We start from the raw sequence: 24,605 nt of genomic DNA, 5'->3' as shown, positions 1-24,605 counted from the left end.
AGGAGCTCTAGGAAGGCTGGACCCAAAGGCAGGGCAGGCTCAGTTCAGTGACCTGCCTTCCTTCCAACCCCTGGATATACAGATTGTCTTAACTGCTCTAATTCAGTTACTTCATCTGTACCTGTCACTTAGAGAGATAAAGTAAGTTTTGCAGAGATCATAGAAAAACTATTGAGAACTTTAACAAACTAGAATCATTCAATGAAAGGTTTATTTTCTAAGCCACTCAATGGCAACCCACTCCAGTACTCTTGCCTAGAACGGAGGAGCCTAGTAGGCTGCAGTCCATGGGGTCGCTAGGAGTTGAACAAAACTGAGTGACTTCACTTTCATTCACTTTTATGCCTTGGAGAAGGAAATGGCAACCCTTTCCAGTATTCTTGCCTGGAAAATCCCAGGAACGGGGGAGCCTGGTGGGCTGCCCGTCTATGGGATCGCAGAGTCAGACATGACTGAAGCGACTTAGCAGCAGCAGCCAGCTAAAGAAAAGAATTTTTTCTCAGGAAAACAAGTTCGAATCATCAATTTAGTTTAAAAAATATTCAGGATTTGATTTGGGATTAATCCAGATGTAGACTGATTTCCAATACATTTGTCTAGATTTAGAAGACCTAGAGGTCATTTATGGCAACCTCAATTTCATTTGTCAACTTTTCAATGATCTTTGAGACACAAATGCTAAAGTAGGAAAATAAATTAATCAGAGATTCGATTTAAAAGATGAGCTTATCAGATAAACTACAAACACATCTGTTACATATGTCACTCATTCTGATCATGATACAATGCTATGTTATACAGGGATTAGGTAACACCCAAAAGTGGGCCAGATGTAACTTTCACCTTGAAAGATTCTTAATTAAAATTCCCTTATATGTATGACTTCTAGGCAAGGAAGGAGTTATGACTTGATTTTTTTTTAACTTGCCTTAAAAATTCCAGTCAAATTCCATCTATATAACCAAACTTTCCCTGGTCACCTTGAGTCAATTCCTCTTTTGTTTTTCACAGCAAGTTTCTGGGCCCTCTCTTCGGCACAGGACATTCTATACAACAAATATAGTTGCTAGTAGATGAATATTCCCCAACTAGATTCTGGGCTGTTTCCCCAAAAGGAACAATTGTGTCTTATTCATTTCTTTAAGCCATGTCTTCCCCTGTTCTGAAATTAAAAACTAGAATTCTAAATGAAACAAACAAAAAAATTCCCTTCCACTGTCTAAAATGTATTATTCATTTCTTAGGGAAGAAGATATTTTCAGAAAAAGAGTATTGGCAAATAATGGCCAAAATTTCAGAGAGGAGAAGAAAGCTCAGTGGGAGAACATTATGTATAAACTGGACGATCAGCAAAGGTGAACTAAGGATCTGAAACAGCACTTAACTCTCACCATAAAGCCTGCCCCAAACTGGAGCAAACTTAGACTCGTTAGGACTTTCTTCAAGAAGCAGCAATCAATTCTTGAATAAAAATTTTCCAGAAAATCCTTGTCCTCTAATAAAAGCAATTTCTTAAGAACACCTTGGAAATCTACTTAATGACCATAAACAGATTCATAAATTATTTCATAACTGGCCATCTAAAATACTGTGACTTCTTTCCCAAAATTGTTTATTCATTTATATGTTCAAAATTACTTATTAGGGGCCTGTCAGACATAAAGAACTTGAAAAGACAAATTCTCAATCTCTGTTATAATATTTTAAAAAATATTTTGAAGAAATTCTCATCAAGACGATCAAATCAAGAAAAAAAAATTCTGGTTAACTATAAATTAAGTAGAATGTTCCATCATCTGGGCCTCACCTTTGTTCTGGCAATGAAATCTACTTGCTAAGAGCAATAAAACTTGAACGGCCCTTACCTTCGTGAATATACTTCTTTTGAGCATCTTCAGGATTAAGTAACTCCAGTAAAGATTAAGAACTTGCAGGACCATGAGCTGTAGGTTGAGGAAGATGTATGAAAAGAAAGGTTGAAGGTAGTGCAGAGGCAGAATCAGCGTGCAATATAAAATCCTGAAAAACCAAACAAATGAGAATGTTTCGTTATAGTCAAAGCACTTCTGAATTTTCAGTAAGGAAACAAGTACTTTTTCTCTCAAGGCATACAACATTTATTTCATTTCTAATAATGTTCAGGAAAGACTCAAAAGAAAACAATATGGTAATATCACCTTTTATATCATTTTTGGAAAGTCACAAATGTTCCTCTACCTCAGTTTCCTCTCTGCAAAGAGAACTGTATATCCTTATCCCACTTACCTTCCCGGGACTGGAGAACATGAGATAATGCATGTGTGCATGGGGTTATTATTGCCTTTTGGACACAGTCTCATCTATTTGGCATCAAAAGTGAATGGGAAATTTTACATGAGTAAATTTTCTGGATAAAACAGACTTTTAAAGAAGCAAAAATTCTATTATTACTTTTACTTCCACTTTCTAAAGTGAATTGAATACTTCATTAATTTCATAAACAGACTCCTGGACATAATATGAACTGCCCTCAATGACCAGGATGCACAGTGCTTTCAGATACAACTGCAGTATGAAGGCTATCTGTTGTCTTCCCAAACTGCAAACACTGCTGTTTATACATGTTTGTAAATATAGTTTTTTCACACAAAATTGAAAAATAAGAACGCTGCCCATAAAATTACAATTAAAAACAATAAAACTGTAATTTTGTGCATTCTTCTCTAACTTTTCTTACATATATTTAAATTTAGGATTGGGGGCAGGAGGAGAAGGGGACGACAGAGGATGAGATGGCTGGATGGCATCACCGACTTGATGGACCTGAATTTGAGTGAACTCCGGGAGATGGTGATGGACAGGGAGGCCTGCTGTGCTGCAATTCACGGGGTTGCAAAGAGTCGGACACGACTGAGCGACTGAACTGAACTGAACTGATAGTAAAATTGACTATTTGGGGGTGTGCAGTTCTACAAATTACAATAAAAGCATAGATGTGTGTAACCACCACCACAATATAGAGACAGAGTGGTTCCATCAACCCCCAAATCCATCCCCAGCCCTAACACTTGGCAACCACTTATCTATTCCCCATCCCTTTGTCTTGTCAAGAAGGCCATATAAATGGAATCATACAGTGTGTCAGCTTTTGAGATTGCCTTCTTTCACTCAGCACAGAGCCTCTGAGATTCATGTAAGCTGTGTGGGTATCAATAGCGTGATTTTTTAAACTAGTGAGTGGTATTCTATTGTGTGGGTATACCCATTAGTGACCATTTGCATTGTTTCCAGTTTTTGACAATTGTGGACAGACTGCTATAAATATTTATGTAATATATATGTTTTTTTGTACTCATGAGTTTTCATTTTTTAAGGGTAAATACACACAGGTGGGACTGTTGGGTATCACAGTGCCAAGTATACACTTAACTTTACAAGAAACTGAAAACTTATTTTCCAGAATAACTATTTTGCATCCTAATCAGCAAAGAATGAGAAGGCCAGCTGCTGCTCATCTTCAGCAGCACTTATTATTATTCTGTAGAGACTTTGCCACTGTAGTAAAAGTATCACTCGTGGAATCTTACATTCAGTTTCTTTTAGCTTTAAATCAAAACAGTTTACACACAATCCCTAGAACCTTATTTCTGACAAATAGCAAGGAGATCTGGATCCACAGGTAGGGACAATGCCCACGGTCAGCCTGAAGCAGTTACAGAAGATGGACCATCGGCCCCTCTGCCACTTACAAAGGTTTAAGAGTCCAGACTCCTTGAGGCGGAAATCTTACAGCATGCAGGTAGCTAGATATGAGCAGAGAAAAGGTAGCAGGAAATCACACATCTTGTAAACAGCAGGGGTCCATAGACAGACAAAGCAAAGTAGAAACTTTCAGACTGATAGGAAATTGGGTGATAAGGGTCTGAATAGAAGACAAAGAAAGGTGGGGAAAGGTGGCAATCTCCTGTGTTCAAATGTAACCTTTTGCTCATTATGATCTTATTAAAAATAAAATTAGCCTTGTAGATAAGAAGTACCCATCATGCACTGACACTTCTGATTTAAGCTAAATAAGGACAAAAATCCCTCTTCCTCTCAGGAAAATAGAGCTGGCATGAAAATTGGGGAAGATGCCCCCCCCCAAATGACTCCTTAGTGAATATCCTGCCCCTTCATTAGTATGCCCATCATAACCAGCTTACCAAAGAAATCCAGTGTGGCAGCTCCTCACCTGCCTGCTCAATCTCCCTGAGAGCGTATCCTTACTTAAATAAACCCCCACTTTACGTTCTTAAAAAAAAAAAAAAAGTTTACACTGTTTGAACAATTTGGTGTGTTAGGGGAAGCACAGTGACTGAATCCACCAACCCTGGCCAGGCACCATAGTCACCATCTGCATGAGCTGTTTTATGACAGGAGGTCCTGGTAAAGAACACAGAGCTAGTAAGCCACCACCAACCGGAAGAGACACCACGTGTCTGACCACTTCCCAGAATCCTTGTCACTGGCATCCATCTTGGCGGAGCAATGTAGGCACCACCAGGAAGGACTGTGAGTCAGGATGATTGGTCAGAGACAACCCAGAAACTAATCCCATCACCATAAAACCTGAGACTGCGAGCCATGGGGCAGAGCAGTCCTCCTGGGTTCCCTTTCATGACTGCTCTCCACCTGGATGCCCTTTCCCAACAAAACCTCTTGCTCTGTTAGCACATGTGTCTCCTCAGACAATTGGTTTCTGAGTGTTAGACAAGAGCCCATTTCTGGGCCCTGGAAGGGGTCCCCATTCCTGCAACAAATGGTGACTCTGGTGTGGACTCTTCTTCACTACCACTGACATCCTGACTACTTGGGAAACTCAAATGACCTTCTGACCACTCAGAGTGCGTGGGGACCAGCTTGCCCACCAATGGACCAAACCCAGTAGCTCCAACTGGGACCCTTTTGTCCTTGGTCTCCTCCTGACACAGACAACTGGCCAGGGTGCCCTGACAGGATAAGGAACAAGAGACTTTACTGACCTCTCTCACCTTCCCTTTCTCTTTCCTCTCCTTAACCCTTCCTATCCTACCCTTTTTTCTAGTCCCCCAGTCTTAGACACAGGAGTCTGGTCAAAGGGCCTCAGACTGAGCTGAGGATTGGAGGCCAATCACCTTTGCTTGGCAGAGAACTTGAATTCTGGCCCTGTTCTGGTTTCTGGTTTGAATTCTGGTTCTGTTCTGGTCTGGCCTGGTCTCTGGTAGGGCCAATTTCTAGTCCTCCCTTCTCTGGAAGCCCAGTAGTCCCATAACACCTGGGTATCTGCAGGTGGCAAGAGATGTCTGTAAGGTCACCCCTTTTGCTCCCCCATCCCGCCTCCTTCCCCCTTTTCTTTCAGCCTGATTTCCTTTCTTCCCTTTGAAATCTTTGAAGACTTGAGATTACGTTCATTCACTCTGGTAGAATTTGGATCTGAAGTTCTGTGTCTCTATAGGAGGTTTTCTGAGACAATGTAATCTTGTATTTAAGGGAGTGTTTGATTAGGATGGTTGGGTATGTGTATGTGCTCTGTGCTGTGATTTGTGATGGCCATTTTGCTTTGTGTGGCTGCCATTTTGTTTAGACCTGATGCTGTTTTGTTAGAGCTTGATTTTCTCTTCCTTGCCTTGAGATCAGGGCTCTTCAGTGCAGTTCAGTCACTCAGTCATGTCCGAGTCTTTGCGACCCCATGAATCGCAGCACACCAGGCCTCCCTGTCCATCACCATCTCCTGGAGTTCACTCAAACTCATGTCCATCGAGTCAGTGATGCCATCCAGCCATCTCATCCTCTGTCGTCCCCTTCTCCTCCTGCCCCCAATCCCTCCCAGCATCAAAGTCTTTTCCAATGAGTCAACTCTTCGCATGAGGTGGCTCTTAGGAACACTAATCTAGACCACCTCTAATTCTTAAGACTGAAGGGCAAATGGGAAGAAGCTTTTAAAAAATATTATTTATCCCAACTGTTATTTATAAACTAGTGAATTTTATATTGTAATATCTGATTAATGACTAAGTTTAGAAAATGAAGCCAAATCTTGTGTTGTGGCTCTCTGGATATGTGTGTGTCTCAGTATGTGTCTTTGTCTCTGGATAATATTGTTGAGATTAATTTGTAAATGAGCTCTATTTAAACATCTTAAAGAAATGTAAGTGCTTACAAATCAAACAATTCCAAATTAAGCTAAATGAATTTCAGGTTCATGTGAACTAGGAAATATTCAATATTAAATTAATACTTGGTGATATAGACATGTCTTTAGAACCATCAATAAGTGTAATACTTCTGTTGTACCTAGATTTACTAGAGGTCAAATAAGACTGTATTCTATTTGTTACAAATTTGTTAACAAGAAAAGAAACAAACACAACGTGGGAAAAAAACCTTTCAGGGAAGCGTTTTCAGTAAGAAAAGGTGTGAGAAATGAAAAAGTAGTGAAATGAGTGAGTTATGCATGATCAGGATTTTCTAAGACTGGATTACAATTAGCTGGGAAAGTAGATTTTGTTAGGAATGACTTAGCCACAGGAAAACTGGTTGGAACCAACGAGGCCCAAGATGGCAGAATACACTTTCACTAGACCTTGAGCCTTGGTGTGCACACCCACTGTGACACGTGCAAGCTAAGTGATGCACCCAATAGCGGGGGCTGAATCTGACTGACTGTCCTAAGCCCTTTTGATTTTGGGGGGACAAAATTTCCTAAATCAAATTCTATCCAAGTTCTTTTGACCTCTAGTTAACTTTGGGATGCTTCAGAGGGCCCCTGAAACATCCCAAAGTGAGATATATTAAGCTAATTGTGTTTATTTGATTGGTTAAATTACATGGGAATTATTATCAAATGAGTAATAAATCCTCTTGGGTTATATTATCTGATAAATGTTACTAATATAGGTATCCTAGAACTTATATGGAGTTCCTAAAATTCTGTCATGTTCTGGTATTCTAATGGGAAACCTGATGACTTTACAAAGGTTAACAAAAGGACTGAACTGGTGAACATGCTTATAACTTTTATGGTTTCTATCTGAAAAAATTTATGGGTTTGAATCAGTGTTTCCCAGGAGTAGGGTAAATATTCCCCTCAAGCTAATTATGACATTTGGTAAAATTATAAACAAATGGAAACAATTATCTTTTCTATCAGACCCCTTCAGAGATTGGAAACTCTTAGGTTTCCAATAACTTTATCAGACAAGTTAGGAAGGTTATGTCACTAACAAGTACAGAAATCTCAAGGAATTTTTGAGACCTTGAAAAGTGAAGACTTCAGCCAGATTTGTTAGGCAAAATCTGTGATAAGCCTTTGGCACGACTTTCCTAGCCCTGAAAGATTTTATTTTAAAAGTTTTGTCTGAGACTCAATAAAAGTTTCAGCAAAGCAAAAAGTATATGATCAATTATGGTTATATAAATCATCAGGTCAGGTTTATTCACACCAGAACTATTTTGCAAACAAACTAGTCTTAATTTGGTTACATTTGGTAAAAACGAGGGTGATTTTAGGGAAAAAAAGATGTTTCAATAAATGTTAAACCCCAGTTTGTTAATGAAGGTCTGTATCTACTAAGACCCATTTCCTGAATAGTTCTTTGCTGTTATGGTATATTAATGCAAAATTCACTTGAATTATTAAGAGACACCCTAAGTTTATTTCTGAAGCTTATCTCAGTAATTTATCTTTGGACAAAGATCAGATGCCTCGCAATCTACAACCAGAACTGGAAAAGGACATAATTTAAGGGACTGTCTCCAACCTGGATGGAAGGACCTTTCTATCAGGTACTCTTAACTAGCTTGTTCACAGTGAAATTGAAGGTAAACTGACTCTTAGATTAACTCCCACTTCCAAAGGCCCTTACACTGCACTAGTCTATAGAGAGGACAGCTGACCTGATCTCACCTTAAAATGACACCCAGAGGAGAAACTGCACTACACCAGGATGAGAAGAAGACAACATCAGAGATAGTTTGCCTAAGATGATGCACCTGATTCATATGATCATTTATAATGTTTTCTCGACTTCTGGGACCTTTGTGTATAAATCAAATGCTTTTCTATCATAGGCCTGATCCTATGCTAGTTTTAGAAATCAATCCAATTGTTGGCCAATTACCTGTGTCCAGTTCTGGGTTACCTTGGTGAATTTCTTCACTCTAAGGCTCAAATTGGTTGGCCCTGAGAAAATTTACTTTAAAAGGAAAATTGCAGTCATGTTCAGGTCACTACTGATACTACTGGATGGGATCTCCTCACTTGGCCAATTAATAATGCCTGCTTTGACCCTGGTAATAAATTTGAATTCTCTTCTATTACTCAAGCTCAATCAGAGCAACAAGCAAAGTTTCAGCAAAGGAAAAAAATCTCCCACAATTTCTGGATGGATTAATATAGATAACACCAGGCTACGATGATTTAGGTTTAAAGTCTCCTCTATGTTGGGAACAATTAAGTCTACTAAAGATGTGAAAGTTGGACTGTGAAGAAAGCTGAGCACTGAAGAATTGATGCTTTTGAACTGTGGTGATGGAGAAGACTCTTGAGAGTCCCTTGGACTGCAAGGAGATCCAACCAGTCCATTCTAAAGGAGATCAGTCTTGGGTGTTCTTTGGAAGGACTGATGCTAAAGCTGAAACTCCAATACTTTGGCTACCTCACACGAAGAGTTGACTTATTGGAAAAAACTCTGATGCTGGGAGGGACTGGGGGCAGGAAGAGAAGGGGATGACAGAGGATGAGATAGCTGGATGGCATCACTGACTCGATGGACATGAGTTTGGGTGAACTCTGGGAGTTGGTGATGGACAGGGAGGCCTGGCGTGCTGCAATTCATGGGGTCACAAAGAGTCGGACACGACTGAGTGACTGAACTGAACTGAAGGATAATCAGTCTAGTAACACTAGGAAACTGGGCTATATACCTTATAGACAGTGCCAATATATAATTTCCCTGGAAGATAAGGATTCGTATGGAATAGACTAAGTCAGATGACCTGGGATATACTGGGCTGCATCTAATGGAAGCTCTTAGCTTAATTTTTACTTATAACTTTACTAATACTGCTGGCTATGTTATTTGTATTTTGCCTGTTTTACAAAATTGCTGTTTCTTACATTACCAAGTGTGTGACTGAGCCTCTGATAATATATAGTTTCATATGAGATTGATGATAACAGTGTAACTCTAGATATGGGAATAAGCAACAAGAGAGAATGTTTTCCTGGACCAAGAGGCTAGTAAGACAGGTGGTCCAGAGAATTTTGGATACTGTTTTATGGCCTAGTACAGTAATAGCATATTGAATGGCCTATCAGATAAATATTTGCCAGACCTGGGAATTGTCAGCATTCTCAGTACCGTGGGAGAAAATGGTCAGGAGATGTGCCCCCAAAATCATAGTCAAGCTTAAGACCATGAAGGGGCCCTATCAACTGAAAATTGGCACTTGCCATCTACCTCTACAAAGATCAAATAATGGCCACTGCAGTTGCTGACCTTTCACACCCCTGAAAGGAGTTCAGGGTGGAGATAAAAAAATGAAGCGCTCTGGGAAAAACTGGAAGAACAGTCCTTCAGATAGATATTTTCAGGAAAAGACTTTATGAATCCCAATCCTTGCATCTTCTTATACCTAGAAAAACACTAACATTGTTAATTGTAGTATCTGCTTTGGCTATTAAGGAGAATATCACAATTAAAAATCAAAATAGAGTAGCTATGGTTCAGATACCCATGGAAATGAGTAGGTCACAGTATGGGTGTAATTTCAGACTAGTCCTTATATTGCTAAGAACTTGAGTTTTCTGAGCTGTGTCAGACTTAAAGGCCACCAGACATTCTCAGAACAATGTCTGAAAGAAGCTAATAACTGCAACCTTACTTTTTATAAAACTAGGCAACTGGCTACCTGGCTACAAGTGTCCACAAAGTGCCAGGTCCAGACCTGGTTTCATGCTTATTCTTCTGAAAAGAAATGAGATTTATTCTGTCTATTAAAATTCCAGTTGTCTCTCCTCCAATTACTTCTAGTTGGGTCTGTTACACCAAAATGGGAGACCAAGAGATTGACATTTTAATCATACAAAACTCAAATCTAGGACTTGGAACTCAGAAATAGTTCCAATTCAGTGTCTGTTCTCCAAACTGAGGCAGTCCTATGCCCTATTTTGACAGGAAGTTATCAGTCATAGTTTCACACTTCCCTGAATTAAAACTAAGCAGGATTCTGTGGGGCTGTAGAGTACAGATCTGTTCTGTGTTCTGCATTTCTTGTTTGTAGGATCTAGGCTTCATTCAGCATCCCTGACCTTCCCTGAGTCCCAAAAGGCAGATTCAAACAGTTGCTGATCAGGGAAGGGAGGGGATACAAAAACCGAGAAGGAGCAATCAAATGGTGGTACAGCCTTGAGGCAGGATCCTGGTTTTCATTCCAATCCCAAAGAAAAGCAATGTCAAAGAATGCCCAAACTACCACACAACTGCACTCATTTCACACGCTAGCAAAGTAATGCTCAAAATTCTCCAAGCCAGGCTTCAGCAATACATGAACCGTGAACTTCCAGATGTTCAAGCTGGTTTTAGAAAAGGCAGAGGAACCAGAGATCAAATTGCCAACATCCGCTGGATCATGGAAAAAGCAAGAGAGTTCCAGAAAAACATCTACTTCTGCTTTATTGACTATGCCAAAGCCTTTGACTGTGTGGATCCCAATAAACTGTGGAACATTCTGAAAGAGATGGGAATATCAGACCACCTGACCTGCCTCTTGAGAAACCTATATGCAGGTCAGGAAGCAACAGTTAGAACTGGACATGGAACAACAGACTGGTTCCAAATAGGAAAAGGAGTTCATCAAGGATGTATGTTGTCACCTGCTTATTTAACTTATATGCAGAGTACATCATGAGAAATGTTGGCCTGGAGGAAGCACAAGCTGGAATCAAGATTGCCGGGAGAAATATCAATCACCTCAGATATGCAGATGACACCACCCTTATGGCAGAAAGTGAAGAACTCAAAAGCCTCTTGATGAAAGTGAAAGAGGAGAGTGAAAAAGTTGGCTTATAGCTCAACATTCAGAAAACTAAGATCATGGCATCCGGTCTCATCACTTCATGGCAAACAGATAAGGAAACAGTGGACACAGTGTCAGACTTCATTTTTCTGGGCTCGAAAATCACTGCAGATGGTGACTGCAGCCATGGAATTAACAGATGCTTGCTCCTTTGAAGGAAAGTTATGACCAACCTAGACAGCATATTCAAAAGCAGAGACATTACTTTGCCAACAAAGGTCCATCTAGTCAAGGCTATGGTTTTTCCTGTGGTCATGTATGGATATGAGAGTTGGACTATAAAGAAAGCTGAGTGCATGATTTGGAACTGTGGTGTTGGAGAAGACTCTTGAGAGTCCCTTGGACTGCAAGAAGATCCAACCAGTCCATCCTAAAGGAGATCAGGTCTGGGTGTTCACTGGAGGGACTGATGTTGAAGCTGAAACTCCAGTATTTTGGCCACCTGATGCAAAGAGCTGACTCATATGAAAAGATCCTGATGCTGGCAAAGATTGAGGGCAGGAGGAGAAGAGGACGATAGAGGATGAGATGGTTGGATGGCATCACCAACTCAATGGACATGGGTTTGGGTAAACTCCAGGAGTTGGTGATGGACAGGGAGGCCTAGTGTCTACGGTTCATGGGGTTGCAAAGAGTTGGACATGACTGAGTGACTTCACTTTCACTTTTCACTTTCACGAACTGGAGAAAGAAATGGCAACCCACTGCAGTGTTCTTGCCTGGAGAATCCCAGGGACAGAGGAGGCTAGTGGGCTGCCATCTATGGGGTCGCACAGAGTCAGACACGACTGAAGCGACTTAGCAGCAGCAACTGAACTGAACTGGTAAGGACACAAGCAATTTATCAAAGAAGAGGTTTATTGAACCCTCCAACCAGTACCAACTGGGTTTAAAATTTGCTAATTTAAAAAATAAAACAATTTCCGCTTGCATTATTTGGAACCTTCGACAGTTCCCTTAGTAGTTCTACTTCTTTTTGTGAGTTGTTAATTCAAGATTTTATTCAATAATATGAACTCTGAACTCAATATAATAGTCATCTATCCATTTTACTTATGTAACTTTTTTTTTTAGAAACTTAGGAATTACAGAAAATATAAAGAGGTTAAAGTAAAAATCACTTAAAATCTCACAACTCTCAGGTAATCCAGTACATACTATGTCTCGTAAACATAATTCAAAGCATCTTTCTTAAAAATATATTTTAAAAGTGTTTCTCCCTTTCCTATTACCACATGATCTTATATAACAGGGAGTACACTGTGCTTGTGATTTTATACCCTGCTTTTGGGCTTCCCTGGTGGCTCAGGGGTAAAGAATCTGCCTGCCAATGCAGGAGGCAGAGTTTTGATCTCTAAGTTGGGAAGATCCCCTGGAGAAGGAAATAGCAATCCACTCCAGTATTCTGGCTGGGGAATCCCATGGACTGAGGAGCGTGGTGGGCTACAGTCCATGAGGTCACAAAAAGAGTTGGACACGACTTAGCAACCAAACATGTTACAGAGAGCTTTCCATGTCAATGAACATATTTATAAATTAGGGATCAGCAAATATTTTTTAATAGGGATAAATAATAAATATTTCAGGCCTCTGGGCCATTTGGTCTCTGTTGCAACTCATCAAGTGACCACTGCAATGTGAAACTAGCTATAAACAATGTATCAATTAACAGGTATGGCTGTGTGCCAATAAAATTTTACTAGCTGCGCAGGCACAGGAGGGCCTAGAGGAGTTATCCCACGTTGAAGGTCAGGAACGGTGGCGGTAAGGAGATACCCCTCATCCAAGGTAAGGAGCAGTGGCTGTGCTTTGCTGGAGCAGCCGTGAAGATACACCCCATGCCCAAGGTAAGAGAAACCCAAGTAAGATGGTAGGTGTTGCAAGAGGGCATCAGAGGGCAGACACACTGAAACCATAATCACAGAAAACTAGTCAATCTAATCACACTAGGACCACAGCCTTGTCTAACTTAATGAAACCACCCATGCCTGCAGGGGCAACCCAATACGGGCGGGTCATGGTGGAGAGGTCTGACAGAATGTGGTCCACTGGAGAAGGGAATGGCAAGCCACTTCAGTATTCTTGCCTTGAGAACCCCATGAACAGTAGGAAAAGGCAAAATTATAGGATATCAAAAGAGGAACTCCCCAGGTCATTAGGTGCCCAATATGCTACTGGAGATCAGTGGAGAAATAACTCCAGAAAGAATGAAGGGATGGAGCCAAAGCAAAAACAATACCCAGCTGTGGATGTGACTGTGATAGAAGCATGATCCGATGCTGTAAAGAGCAATATTGCATAGGAACCTGGAATGTCAGGTCCATGAATCAAGGCAAATTGGAAGTGGTCAAACAAGAGATGGCAAGGATGAACATCGACATTCTAGGAATCAGTGAACTAAAATGGACGGGAATGGGTGAATTTAACTCAGATGACCATTATATCTACTACTGTGGGCAGCAATCCCTCAGAAGAAATGGAGTAGCCATCATGGTCAACAAGAGTCTGAAATGCAGTACTTGGATGCAATCTCAAAAACAACAGAATGATCTCTGTTCGTCTCCAAGGCAAACCATTCAATATCACAGTTATCCAAGTCTATGCCCTAACCAGTAACGCTGAAGAAACTGAAGTTGAATGGTTTTATGAAGACCTAAAAGACCTTTTGTAGAACTAACACCCACAAAAGATGTCCTTTTCATTATAGGGGACTGGAATGCAAAAGTAGGAAGTCAAGAAACACCTGCAGTAACAGGCAAATGTGGCCTTGGAATGCGGAATGAAGCAGGGCAAAGACTAATAGAGTTTTGCCAAGAAAATGCACTGGCCATAGCAAACACCCTCTTCCAACAACACAAGAGAAGACTCTACACATGGACATCACCAGATGGTCAACACCGAAATCAGACTGATTCTATTCTTTGCAGCCAAAGATGGAGAAGCTCTATACACTCAACAAAAACAAGACCAGGAGCTGACTGTGGCTCAGATCATGAACTCCTTATTACCAAATTCAGACACAAATTGAAGAGAGTAGGGAAAACCACTACACCATTCAGGTATGACCTAAATCAAATCCCTTATGATTATACAGTGGAAGTGAAATAAATTTAAAGGCCTAGATCTGATAGATAGAGTGCCTGATGAACTATGAAATGAGGTTGGTGACAGTGTACAGGAAACAGGGATCAAGACCATCCCCATGGAAAAGAAATGCAAAAAAGCAAAATGGCTGTCTGGGAAGGCCTTACAAATAGCTGTGAAAAGAAGAGAGGCGAAAAGCAAAGGAGAAAAGGAAAGATATAAGCATCTGAATGCAGAGTTCCAAAGAATAGCAAGAAGAGATAAGAAAGCCTTCTTCAGCGATCAATGCAAAGAAACAGAGGAAAACAGAATGGGAAAGACTAGAGATCTCTTCAACAAAATTAGAGATACCAAGGGAACATTTCATGCAAAGATGGGCTCGATAAAGAACAGAAATGGTATGGACCTAACAGAAGCAGAAGATATTAAGAAGACGTGGCAAGAATACATGGAAGAACCATACAAAAAAGATCTTCACGACCCAGATAATCATGATGATGTGATCACTAATCTAGAGCCAGACATCCTGGAATGTGAAGTCAAGTGGGCCTTAGAAAGCATCACTATGAACAAAGCTAGTGGAGGTGATGGAATTCCAGTTGAGCTGTTTCAAATCCTGAAAGATGATGCTGTGAAAGTGCTGCACTCAATATGCCAGCAAAATCTGGAAAACTAAGCAGTGGCCACAGGACTGGAAAAAGTCAGTTTTCATTCCAATCCCAAAGAAAGGCAATGCAAAAGAATGCTCAAACTACCGCACAATCACACTCATCTCACATGCTAGTAAAGTAATGCTGAAAATTCTCCAAGCCAGGCTTCAGCAATATGTGAACCGTGAACTTCCAGATGTTCAAGCTGGTTTTAGAAAAGGCAGTGGAACCAGAGGTCAAATTGCCAACATCCTCTGGACCATGGAAAAAGCAAGAGAGTTCCAGAAAAACATCTACTTCTGCTTTATTGACTATGCCAAAACCTTTGACTGTGTGGATCACAATAAACTGTGGAAAATTCTGAGAGAGATGGGAATACCAAACCACCTGACCTGCCTCTTGAGAAACCTGTATGCAGGTCAGGAAGCAACAGTTAGAGAACTGGACATGGAACAACAGACTGGTTCCAAATAGGAAAAGGAGTGCGTCAAGGCTGTATATTGTCACCCTGCTTATTTAACTTCTATGCAGAGTACATCATGAGAAACGCTGGACTGAAAGAAACACAAGCTGGAATCAAGATTGCCGGGAGAAATATCAATCACCTCAGATATGCAGATGACACCACCCTTATGGCAGAAAGTGAAGAGGAACTAAAAAGCCTCTTGATGAAAGTGAAAGAGGAGAGTGAAAATGTTGGCCTAAAGCTCAACATTCAGAAAACGAAGATCATGGCATCCGGTCCCATCACTTCATGGGAAATCGATGGCAAAATAGTAGAAACAGTGTCTGACTTTATTTTTGGGGGCTCCAAAATCACTGCAGATGGTGATTGCAGCCATGAAATTAAAAGACGCTTACTCCTTGGAAGAAAAGTTATGACCAACCTAGACAGTATATTCAAAAGCAGAGACATTACTTTGCCGACTAAGGTCCATCTAGTCAAGGCTATGGTTTTTCCTGTGGTCATGTATGGATGTGAGAGTTGGACTGTGAAGAAGGCTGAGTGCTGAAGAATTGATTCTTTTGAACTGTGGTGTTGGGGAAGACTCTTGACAGTCCCTTGGACTGCAAGGAGATCCAGCCAGTCCATTCTGAAGGAGATCAACCCTGGGATTTCTTTGGAAGGAATGATGCTAAAGCTGAAGCTCCAGTACTTTGGCTACCTCATGCAAAGAGTTGACTCATTGGAGAAGACTCTGATGCTGGGAGGGATTGGGGGCAGGAGGAGAAGGGGACGACCGAGGATGAGATGGCTGGATGGCATCACGGACTCAATGGACGTGAGTTTGAGTGAACTCCGGGAGCTGGTGATGGACAGGGAGGCCTGGCGTGCTGCAATTCATGGGGTCGCAAAGAGTCGGACACAACTGAGCGACTGAACTGAACTGAACTGAACTGAGCAAAATAGTTCACTGAACTGGATTTTGCCTATGAGCCAATTTGCCAACCCCTCCTATATACCATTCTATGTAATAAATGCACAGAAATCCATTTATACATAATTTATTTAGCTAATCTCTTATTGATAGACATTTGTTTCCAAATTTTTGCTACATTATGAAGAACACTGTGAGAATGTTACTTGTGAAGACATTTTGATTAAATTGTTCACTTCCTCCCAACTTGCTAAAATTCTGAATCAAAGTGTATATTCATTTTATATTTTGGAGTCTATTGCTAAATGCTTTTCATCAAGACTGCACCAATTTATATTCTTGCACCCAGTGTATGCGAGTGTTCCTGGGATCTTGATCAACACTGTAGTCTGTCAGCTTTTACCTAAAACAACATTATACTGCTTATATATTTACTTTTTTATTTCTTGTGAAATGAAGTTATATATGAGTTTTTAAAAATTATTATTATGATGTGTACTTTTGTGAACTGCTTCTTTGTGGTATCTGTCCAATTTTGGGTGGGGGATGTTTACTTCTGATTCCTAAATGCTCTTCATATATTAATGATAATGCATTACTTTTTAATCATGTTAAATAATATCACATGGTCTGAGTTTTACAACTTTGTTTATAATTTTTCTTGACAAATAAAATTTTAAAACACTTTTGTAACCAATATTATCAACTGTTTCCCTTACAATTGCTTTCTCTGTGTTATGCTTTAAAATGTTTTTCTCACCCCTAACATTATAAAATATATCCCCACTGTTTTCTTAAAATCCTGACTCTATGTAAGCTGAGTCACTTCTTTGTGTGTATTCTAAACTGTAAAATGGAAGCAATGAGTACCTACCTTATTCATTCAATAAATATTTATTAAGCACCGAAATGATAGCAGGCACTTTGTGGGAGCCAGAATGAGTAAAACAGACTGAAATTCCCGCACTAGTAGGACTTACATTTTGGTGCCTGCATCCACAGGGATTAAGGGAAATAATATAATAAAGCCTATTTGCTATTATGATTTTCTGGGTCTTTAAGCAACTGAGTGCCTTATTTTGCACTCTCTCAGTCTAGAATGCCCTTCCTTTTTTCATCTGAAATTCCTCACACCTATCAAAGCATGGACTCCACTACAAAAAAAATCTCTCCTGATCACCTCTTATAACTGCCTTCAGGGCTCCTCTGCTATGAACTTCTTTAGAGCATTGGGCTGATTCACTCTGCCTTACAGTGAAAGCTCTTAGATGAGCTGACTCCTCATTAGCCAGCAAACTTTCCACAGGCAGTGGCCATGATGCCTTCATCTCACATGTATTCTCCCATCGCCTACTCCAGGACCTGGTCCCATACAAGGCCTCCTAATGGGAATTTGTCAATGTCAAAATTAACAAAGGAATCTACTCAAAAATACCTCCTTTATACATCCTATCAAGAATGTAAATATCTACCTAACCATACAATTTTACTGTGGTCCTTGCAAAGAAAAAAAGAAAAGAATAAGGGAGAATATTCCAGGATTTTGACTGAATAGAGATTTCCCTCATCTCTCTATAGCTGAAGGGGAGACAGAGTTAGAGGGAGTGACATGTACAAAACTCTCAGGTGGAGGCATTATGGAAAATTCAAGGGCTAAAAAGAAGACTGGTGTGGCAAGGCGGGTGGGGGCAGGGGATGGGATGGGGTGGAGGAGGGGTGACGTGGGTTGGGTGTGCAAGATGAAGCTAGATTGGTGAATGCAGCCATCTCCCACTGGCCTAGAAAGCCAAGGTCAGAGGTGTGGCCTTCCCTGTAAGAACTTTGGGAATCTCTGCAGGTTTGGGGAAGGAGAATAATAGAGGCCCTTATACTCAAAGCTGTGGTTTTTGCAGTAGTTACCTACAGATGTGAGAACTGGACCATAAGGAAGGCTGAGCACTGAAGAATTGCTGCTTTCGAATTGTGGTGCTGAAGAAGACTCTTGAGAGTCCCTTGGACTAAAAGATGATCAAACAAGCCAATCCTGAAGGAAATCAACCTGAATATTAATTGGAAGGACTGATGAAGCTGAAGTTACACTTTGATCACCTGATACAAAGAGCTGACTCATTGGAAAGGACACTGATGTTGGGGAAGACTGAAGGCAAAAGGAAAAGGAGGTGGCAGAGGATGAGATGGTCAGACAGTACCACCAACTCAGTGGACAGGAATTTGAGCAAACTCCGGGAGATAGTGAAGGATAGGGAAGCCTGCCGTGTTGCATGTAGTCCATGGGGTCTCAAAGAGTCAGACACGACTTAGCGATCTAACAACAAAAACAATACTTGGCCTAGCATCATCAGAGTTGGGCTCTGGGACTGAGGCTGCTATTTTTTGCCTAGCAACCTACACTACCTCCTGTTCCTTGGGTGAAACTAACCCCACCTCTCTGAATAAGAGGCTCCAGAGAAACACAGAGTCATCTTTGCAAACTTAAGAGTTCTAGAAATGGAAGAGACTGCCATTGACAAACAGCCCCAGAGACAGAGAAGCCCCTGCAGAGAGGAGCGGTCAGTCAATAGCACGGGCGCTGGAGCCTGCTACATTTGGATCATGGTTTCCTGGGCATCTACAGCAAGTTATTGGCTTCTCTGGGCTTCAGTTTCTTCTGTAATAAGACAGAACTCACCTCATCAGGTTGTTATGAGGATTAAATGAGTTGACAAATGGGAAGAGCTTAGCATACAGTGAGCACTCAAACATGGTAGTTATAGCTTATTATGGCCATCACTATGCTGAGATGGCTTCCACCACCAGCCCCTTTCCTACTGCAAAGTGCTAGTCAACACCACATGGAGGGCAACACAGTGTCCGGGTCCAGTTTGTAGATTCTAGTTTAACTGGTCTGAATTAGAACCATGAATATTTTTTTAAGCCTCCACAGGTCATTCTAGTGAAGTTATAGTTTACATAGTCAGCATGTAACAAGCTGAACTGAAACAAAAAGTGGAAATTGTGGGAGATCTTTTGGGGTGAGATCCAGAATGATACCTGAAGGACAGTCCAATCTCTCAGCCTTAATTCTTCTTTAACAAAAGAAGAATAGGAAGGAAAAAAACAAAACATATCTGCTCATCTAAATGTTGTGTGGCTCAAATACATGTGTATCAAGTATGTGTCCTGAACACACATGTATCAAGTGTGCAGACATGTGTGAACACACAAACACTTGCACATTTACCTTGTGGGGCCTATGGAATCTCCCTTTTCACAGAGAATACTCCTCAGTTCTGCTCTGTACACTGGCTTTTAACCTGTCCAAATGGACACACTACCATGGTGCCTATGGAGGGCAAAGCTTCGCCTTTTCTCTGTTTTGGGTTTTGTTCCCCATCTTTACACTTTCAATTGCTAAAGTTTACATGGTTTGAAAAAATCACATTGTTGGTATAGTTGGTTTTGCTGGGCTGGATAAGACAGTCACCAAAAGTTGTTTTTTTCTAATAAAAATTAAAGGTCTTTTTTTCTTGCTAATTGTGGGTGTAAGCATTGAGCCTTTCAGGATAACAAATATTGGTTCTATAGGCGTTTAATTTGCCTATCTTACATTTTAGAGATGGCTTATATTTCTAAGTGACCAAATAGTTGAAGAAACTTTCTAAAACTTAGGCAAGGCAGCCATGTCTGCTCTTATCAAATTAAGTAATTTAGTTGGAAACATACCTGTTTTGTGTTTCAAATGTCCTATTTCTGGTCTTGATTCTTTCATAACTAGCAGTGCTATCCTAGAACTATCTTAACTTCTCACGTGAAAAATAAACTAAGTCGCAATACTTCAACAATGTCTATGACACGAAAGGCAAGAAGTACCCAGCACAAGAAGGACTATTTCAGGTGGATGACACCTGAATGCAGAATGTGATCCTGGCCAAATCTGGTAATGAGGGGAAAAAAAGCAATGAAAGGCACTATCAGATCAATTGATAAAACCAAAACGCGGATGGTAGATTGCTACCTTTCTTGAAACTGATGGAAGATTCTGTAGAAGACTGTCCTTGTCCTTAGGAAATACACACTGAACTATTTAAGATTAAAAGGGTGTGATGGTTTCAACTTTGGTTCAGAAAAAAATGTGTGTGTATATGTGCATACATATATAGGCACATATACACACACACAGACATGAGCGTGTATGTGTGTGTGTGTATTGAGAGAGAAAAAGAAAGAAATACAGCAAATCAAGGAAATGTTAACTGGTAAATCTGGGTAAAAGGAACAGGTAAGAGTTCTCTGTAATATACTTGAAATTATTCTGCAAGCTTGAAATGATTTCCATACAGAGAAACAAATAAAGGGGTTGCGCTAAATAATGAATAAGGCCCCTCATTCTGAAGTTCTATGGACTGTGGTAGTTGTCTTTCACAAGTTTACAAGCCGCAGCAGAAGTGCCAAGCCTGTGGGGTGTGGCAGGAGCTCCCCAGCGAGTGAGACTCTGAGCAAACACATGCGATGACTTGTGCTGTCTCCTCCAGAAGCCATGTGACTGGAAAGTCTAGTTCTGAGACAGGCATCTGCAGGGCGGTCCCAGGGAGCAGCAGCAGCTACAACAGAGCCCTCTGGCCTGGCGCAGCCCCGCATCTCCTCTGGTGACTGAGGGAAGGACACTGCCATTCCAGGTAGGCGTGGAAGCTGACGGGACCCAGCAGACCCCTGCCTGCCTGCTCAGAACTGAGGCCTCAGACGTTAAAAGGAAAGAAAAAGACTATCATGTCCTCACTCTAGTCTCCCTCTGATGGACATCAGCTGAGAGCACTGCTGGAGGCTTTGGCTCTGTTGTGTCTCCTTAAAACTGTCCTCTTTTTAACAGCCATTTCAAGGGTTTATATTGTCTCATCGCCCACAAAATTCTTTTTCATATGAGGCTTCTCAGGGAACCATTTTTTGATACCAGTGAGACCTGGATCATCAAAAGATGAAGCCCAAGGTCCCATGAACCAGTGGTGGGGAAATAAAGTTACCACTAGCATATGTATCCTTGGAGGTAAGGAAGTTGTTTGAGTATTTTTCACAGTTAGAAATGTTTTCTTTTTTAACCATTTTTAAAACTGAAGTATGGTTAATTCACAATGCTGTGTTAGTTTCAAGTATATAGCAGTCATTCAGCTATATATATATATGTATCTATTCTTTTTCAGAATTTTTTCCATTGTAGGTTATTATAAGATACTGAATACAATTCCTCTGTAGGTCTTACTTAGTCTTTTACCTATTTTAAATACAGTAGTGTGTATCTGTTAATCTCAAATCCCTAATTTATCCCTCCCTCACTTTCTCCTTAGGTAGCCATAACTTTGTTTTCTACATTTGTGACTCTATTTCTGTTTTGTAAGTTCCTTTGTATCATTTTTTAGACTCTGCATATAAGTGATACAATATGATATTTTTCTTTGTCTGACATTTCACTTAGTATGATAATCTCTAAGTCCTTCCGTGTTGCTACAAATGGTATTATTTCATTCTTTTTTACTTCCAAGTAATATTCCATTGTAAATGTGTACATCTTCTTTATCAATTTGTCAGTGGACAAATTATGTTGCTTTCATGTTGTGGCTATTATAAATAGTGCTGCTATGAACACTGAGGTACATGTATTTTTTTGAGTTAGAATTTTCATCTTTTCCTATATGCCCAGGAGTGGGATTATAGGATTACATGGTAGCTCTATTTTTAGTTTTTTAAGAAGCTTCCATATTGTTCTCCTTAGTGGCTGCACCAATTTACATTCCCACTGACAGTGGAGGAATATAGGAGGGTTCCTTTTCCTCCTCATCCTCTCCAGCATTTATTATTTGCAGACTTTTTAATGATGGTCAGCCATTCTAAACAGTGTGAGGAGATATCTCATTGTAGTTTTGATTTGAAAGAAATGTCTTATTATTTTCCTTTTGGAATATCCAAAAAACACAGGTCAGTATTAATACTCTTCAAATATATGAATAAGGTGGTGGATACAAAAAGATCTCTTCTACTGCCGTCATGAACTCCTGCAGGCGAGGAGCTACACCTCATTCATCTGTGAGCTCCTCACAACATCTAGTGATGAGTTCAAGAAGTGGAGCGATGACACAGGAAACATCAACTGCAACACGCTCCTTCCCTTCAGGTCAACCATCTGGGACTAAATCAGTATCTGCTCCTTTTATTTAAGGAGAAAAACTGTCAGGAGTCAGGGGAATCATTTATCGACCTTTGGAGGATCTTTTTCACTGAATGGGCTTCCCTGGTGGCTCAGTTGGTAAAGAATCCGCTTGCAATGTGGGAGACCTGGGTTAGATCCCTGGGTTGGGGAATGATTCTCAGGTGGTATTTGTATAAAGTAGACAAATACATCCAATAATTCACAAATATAGCAGCCATTATTTTAATACAATAGTTGGGAATACAACGTGAAAAACATAGGCCTGAAATTTAAATGCTTTTGAAGAAAAACGCAAATAAATGATTAAAGCAGTTTGGCCCGTGCCAACTGGACCGTCTACCTAATGTTGACAGTAGCAATGTTTAGGAAATCAAAGCAGTTAACTCTTGCTGACATTGACTGAAAAATGGCTGTAAATAAGTTCCCTGAAAAGAACTGGAGGACACGAGAACTGGCAGCACAGTTGTACAAACACATAAGGAAATTCACAAGGGGAAAGCAAACCTGCTTGAGGCTGAGGGAATAAAGGGAAAGGAGAAGAAAGAGAAAGACACATGTGATGTCAAACTCCTGTTCTTTTTCTCAGGGTTTCAGATCCCTTTCAGATAGCAACACCCAGGAGCTTTCTCCACACTCAGTCCTTCATCTCACCACAAAATGCGTAGCAAAAGCAACTGAGAAGAACAGAGCAGCTAGATGGTGAACCGCCTCCCACAGCACCTCTAAAATGTTTGAATCTTGAAATGGGCCTCTTGTCTGCACTGTGTTTGGTTCACGGTAAATTCCCAACAAATCTGGACTAATAAAATGTCCTTAAGAAGTGAGTCTGCAGAGTTACAAATTTTAGACAGATGTCTGGAGCCAGACTAACAACAAGGAACTGACTTTTCCTCTTTGGCACCACAAGATGGTTGTGTAACAGGTTCAAGCTGATGGGATAGCTATTTAAGCCAGAATAATACACTACAACTGATGCTTTTGAAAACCATGAAAAACCTAGCTCCCAAACTTCCAATAGCTTGTTGAGGTTTTCTTTAACCCTCCAACTGAGGATCAGTCAACATCAGTACAGAAAAAATTTTACCCACAAAAAATTTATATAGTCAAGTCTACTAATACTGGCTTATTTGCAGCCCAAACTCTCTGGAGACAGCAAACAGTGGTATTGGCTGCCCTCTGCAGTGAGCTGGTGAATTCAGCAAAATATCAAGATCAAGAACATGCCAAATGCATGTAACTAACTCTCCTTGAAATCCAGAAATGCTGGCAAGAGAATGAGTTCTTATGTCTAGGGTTTTAGAGTTGAGGGTGTGTGGGAAAGTAACACACTGCCTCCCAGTCACTCAACCCTAACATGATGTTCAACTGTCTGTGAGGCTAGGGTAAGCTTGCCTGTTGATTTTGAGATGTTAAAGTAAAGTTCTAGGTGAGATCCTTTGTTGCTGAATCACAAATCAACCACAGCAGCAATACTTAGAAGCTTTTCAGAGAGTTCTCTAGACTGAGAACTTCCATGGTATGTGTTTTTAAAATGTCTATAAATTATTTGAAACTACTCCCAACAAGAACTGGAAGCTAATTTTCTTTCCCTTAAATATGAACTGGCCTTAGTGACCTGGATCCAATGAAGAAAATGAGGTTGGACGTGACATGCTATGACATCTGAAGTTGAGTTACAAAAGGAAACACAGCATCTGTCAAGCTCTCTCTTGAACTGCTCACCCTTAAAATCCATCTGCTGTCCTCGGAAGAGATCAGGCCAGTGAAGGGGCATGGACATGCAATCCAGCTGCCAGGCCCGCAGCAGTCGCAACCAACAACCAGCATCAACCAGCTGATGTCATGGGTGTCACCTGAACCTTGTGCCTGAGGAAGCCTTTAATAAAACTCCAACTCTGACTGCCCAGCTACCATCTGACTGTAACCACAGGAGTGAAAACCATGGAAATGAGGTCAGTCAACTCCGAGATCCATAAGAGGTAATAATAATGATAATAATGTATTATTTTAAGAGAGAAGCCTGACAACTTATGGCTTGTTGATAAAGTCTGGCCTGTAGAGCGTTTTTCTACAGCCAGTGATCTAAGCTGGATTTGGTACATTTTTAAAGGATTGTAAAAGAAATAGAACAAAACAAAGAAAAACATGCAACAGAGACCATATATGGCTCTTAAAGTCTAAAATAGTTATTCTATGGCCCTTTATAGAAAAAATTTGCTCACTACTGTGTTAAGCCAC

The 24,605-nt window shown here is 40.5% G+C and overlaps 1 protein-coding gene across 1 annotated transcript in view; it reads right to left on the bottom strand.

The window, feature by feature from the left end:
- Positions 1 to 24,605, bottom strand: part of CERS3 (ceramide synthase 3) — a 134,570-nt gene that overhangs the window by 50,670 nt on the left and 59,295 nt on the right. Inside the window, exon 9 of the mRNA XM_068991540.1 lies at positions 1,866 to 2,019. Within this exon, the coding sequence (XP_068847641.1) occupies positions 1,866 to 2,019 (154 nt within the window). The remainder of the gene's footprint in view (positions 1 to 1,865; positions 2,020 to 24,605) is intronic.

Source organism: Capricornis sumatraensis, chromosome 19 (assembly GCF_032405125.1).
Source record: "Capricornis sumatraensis isolate serow.1 chromosome 19, serow.2, whole genome shotgun sequence".
Taxonomy (NCBI): Eukaryota; Metazoa; Chordata; class Mammalia; order Artiodactyla; family Bovidae; genus Capricornis; species Capricornis sumatraensis.
This window is presented reverse-complemented; position numbering and strand designations above follow the sequence as displayed.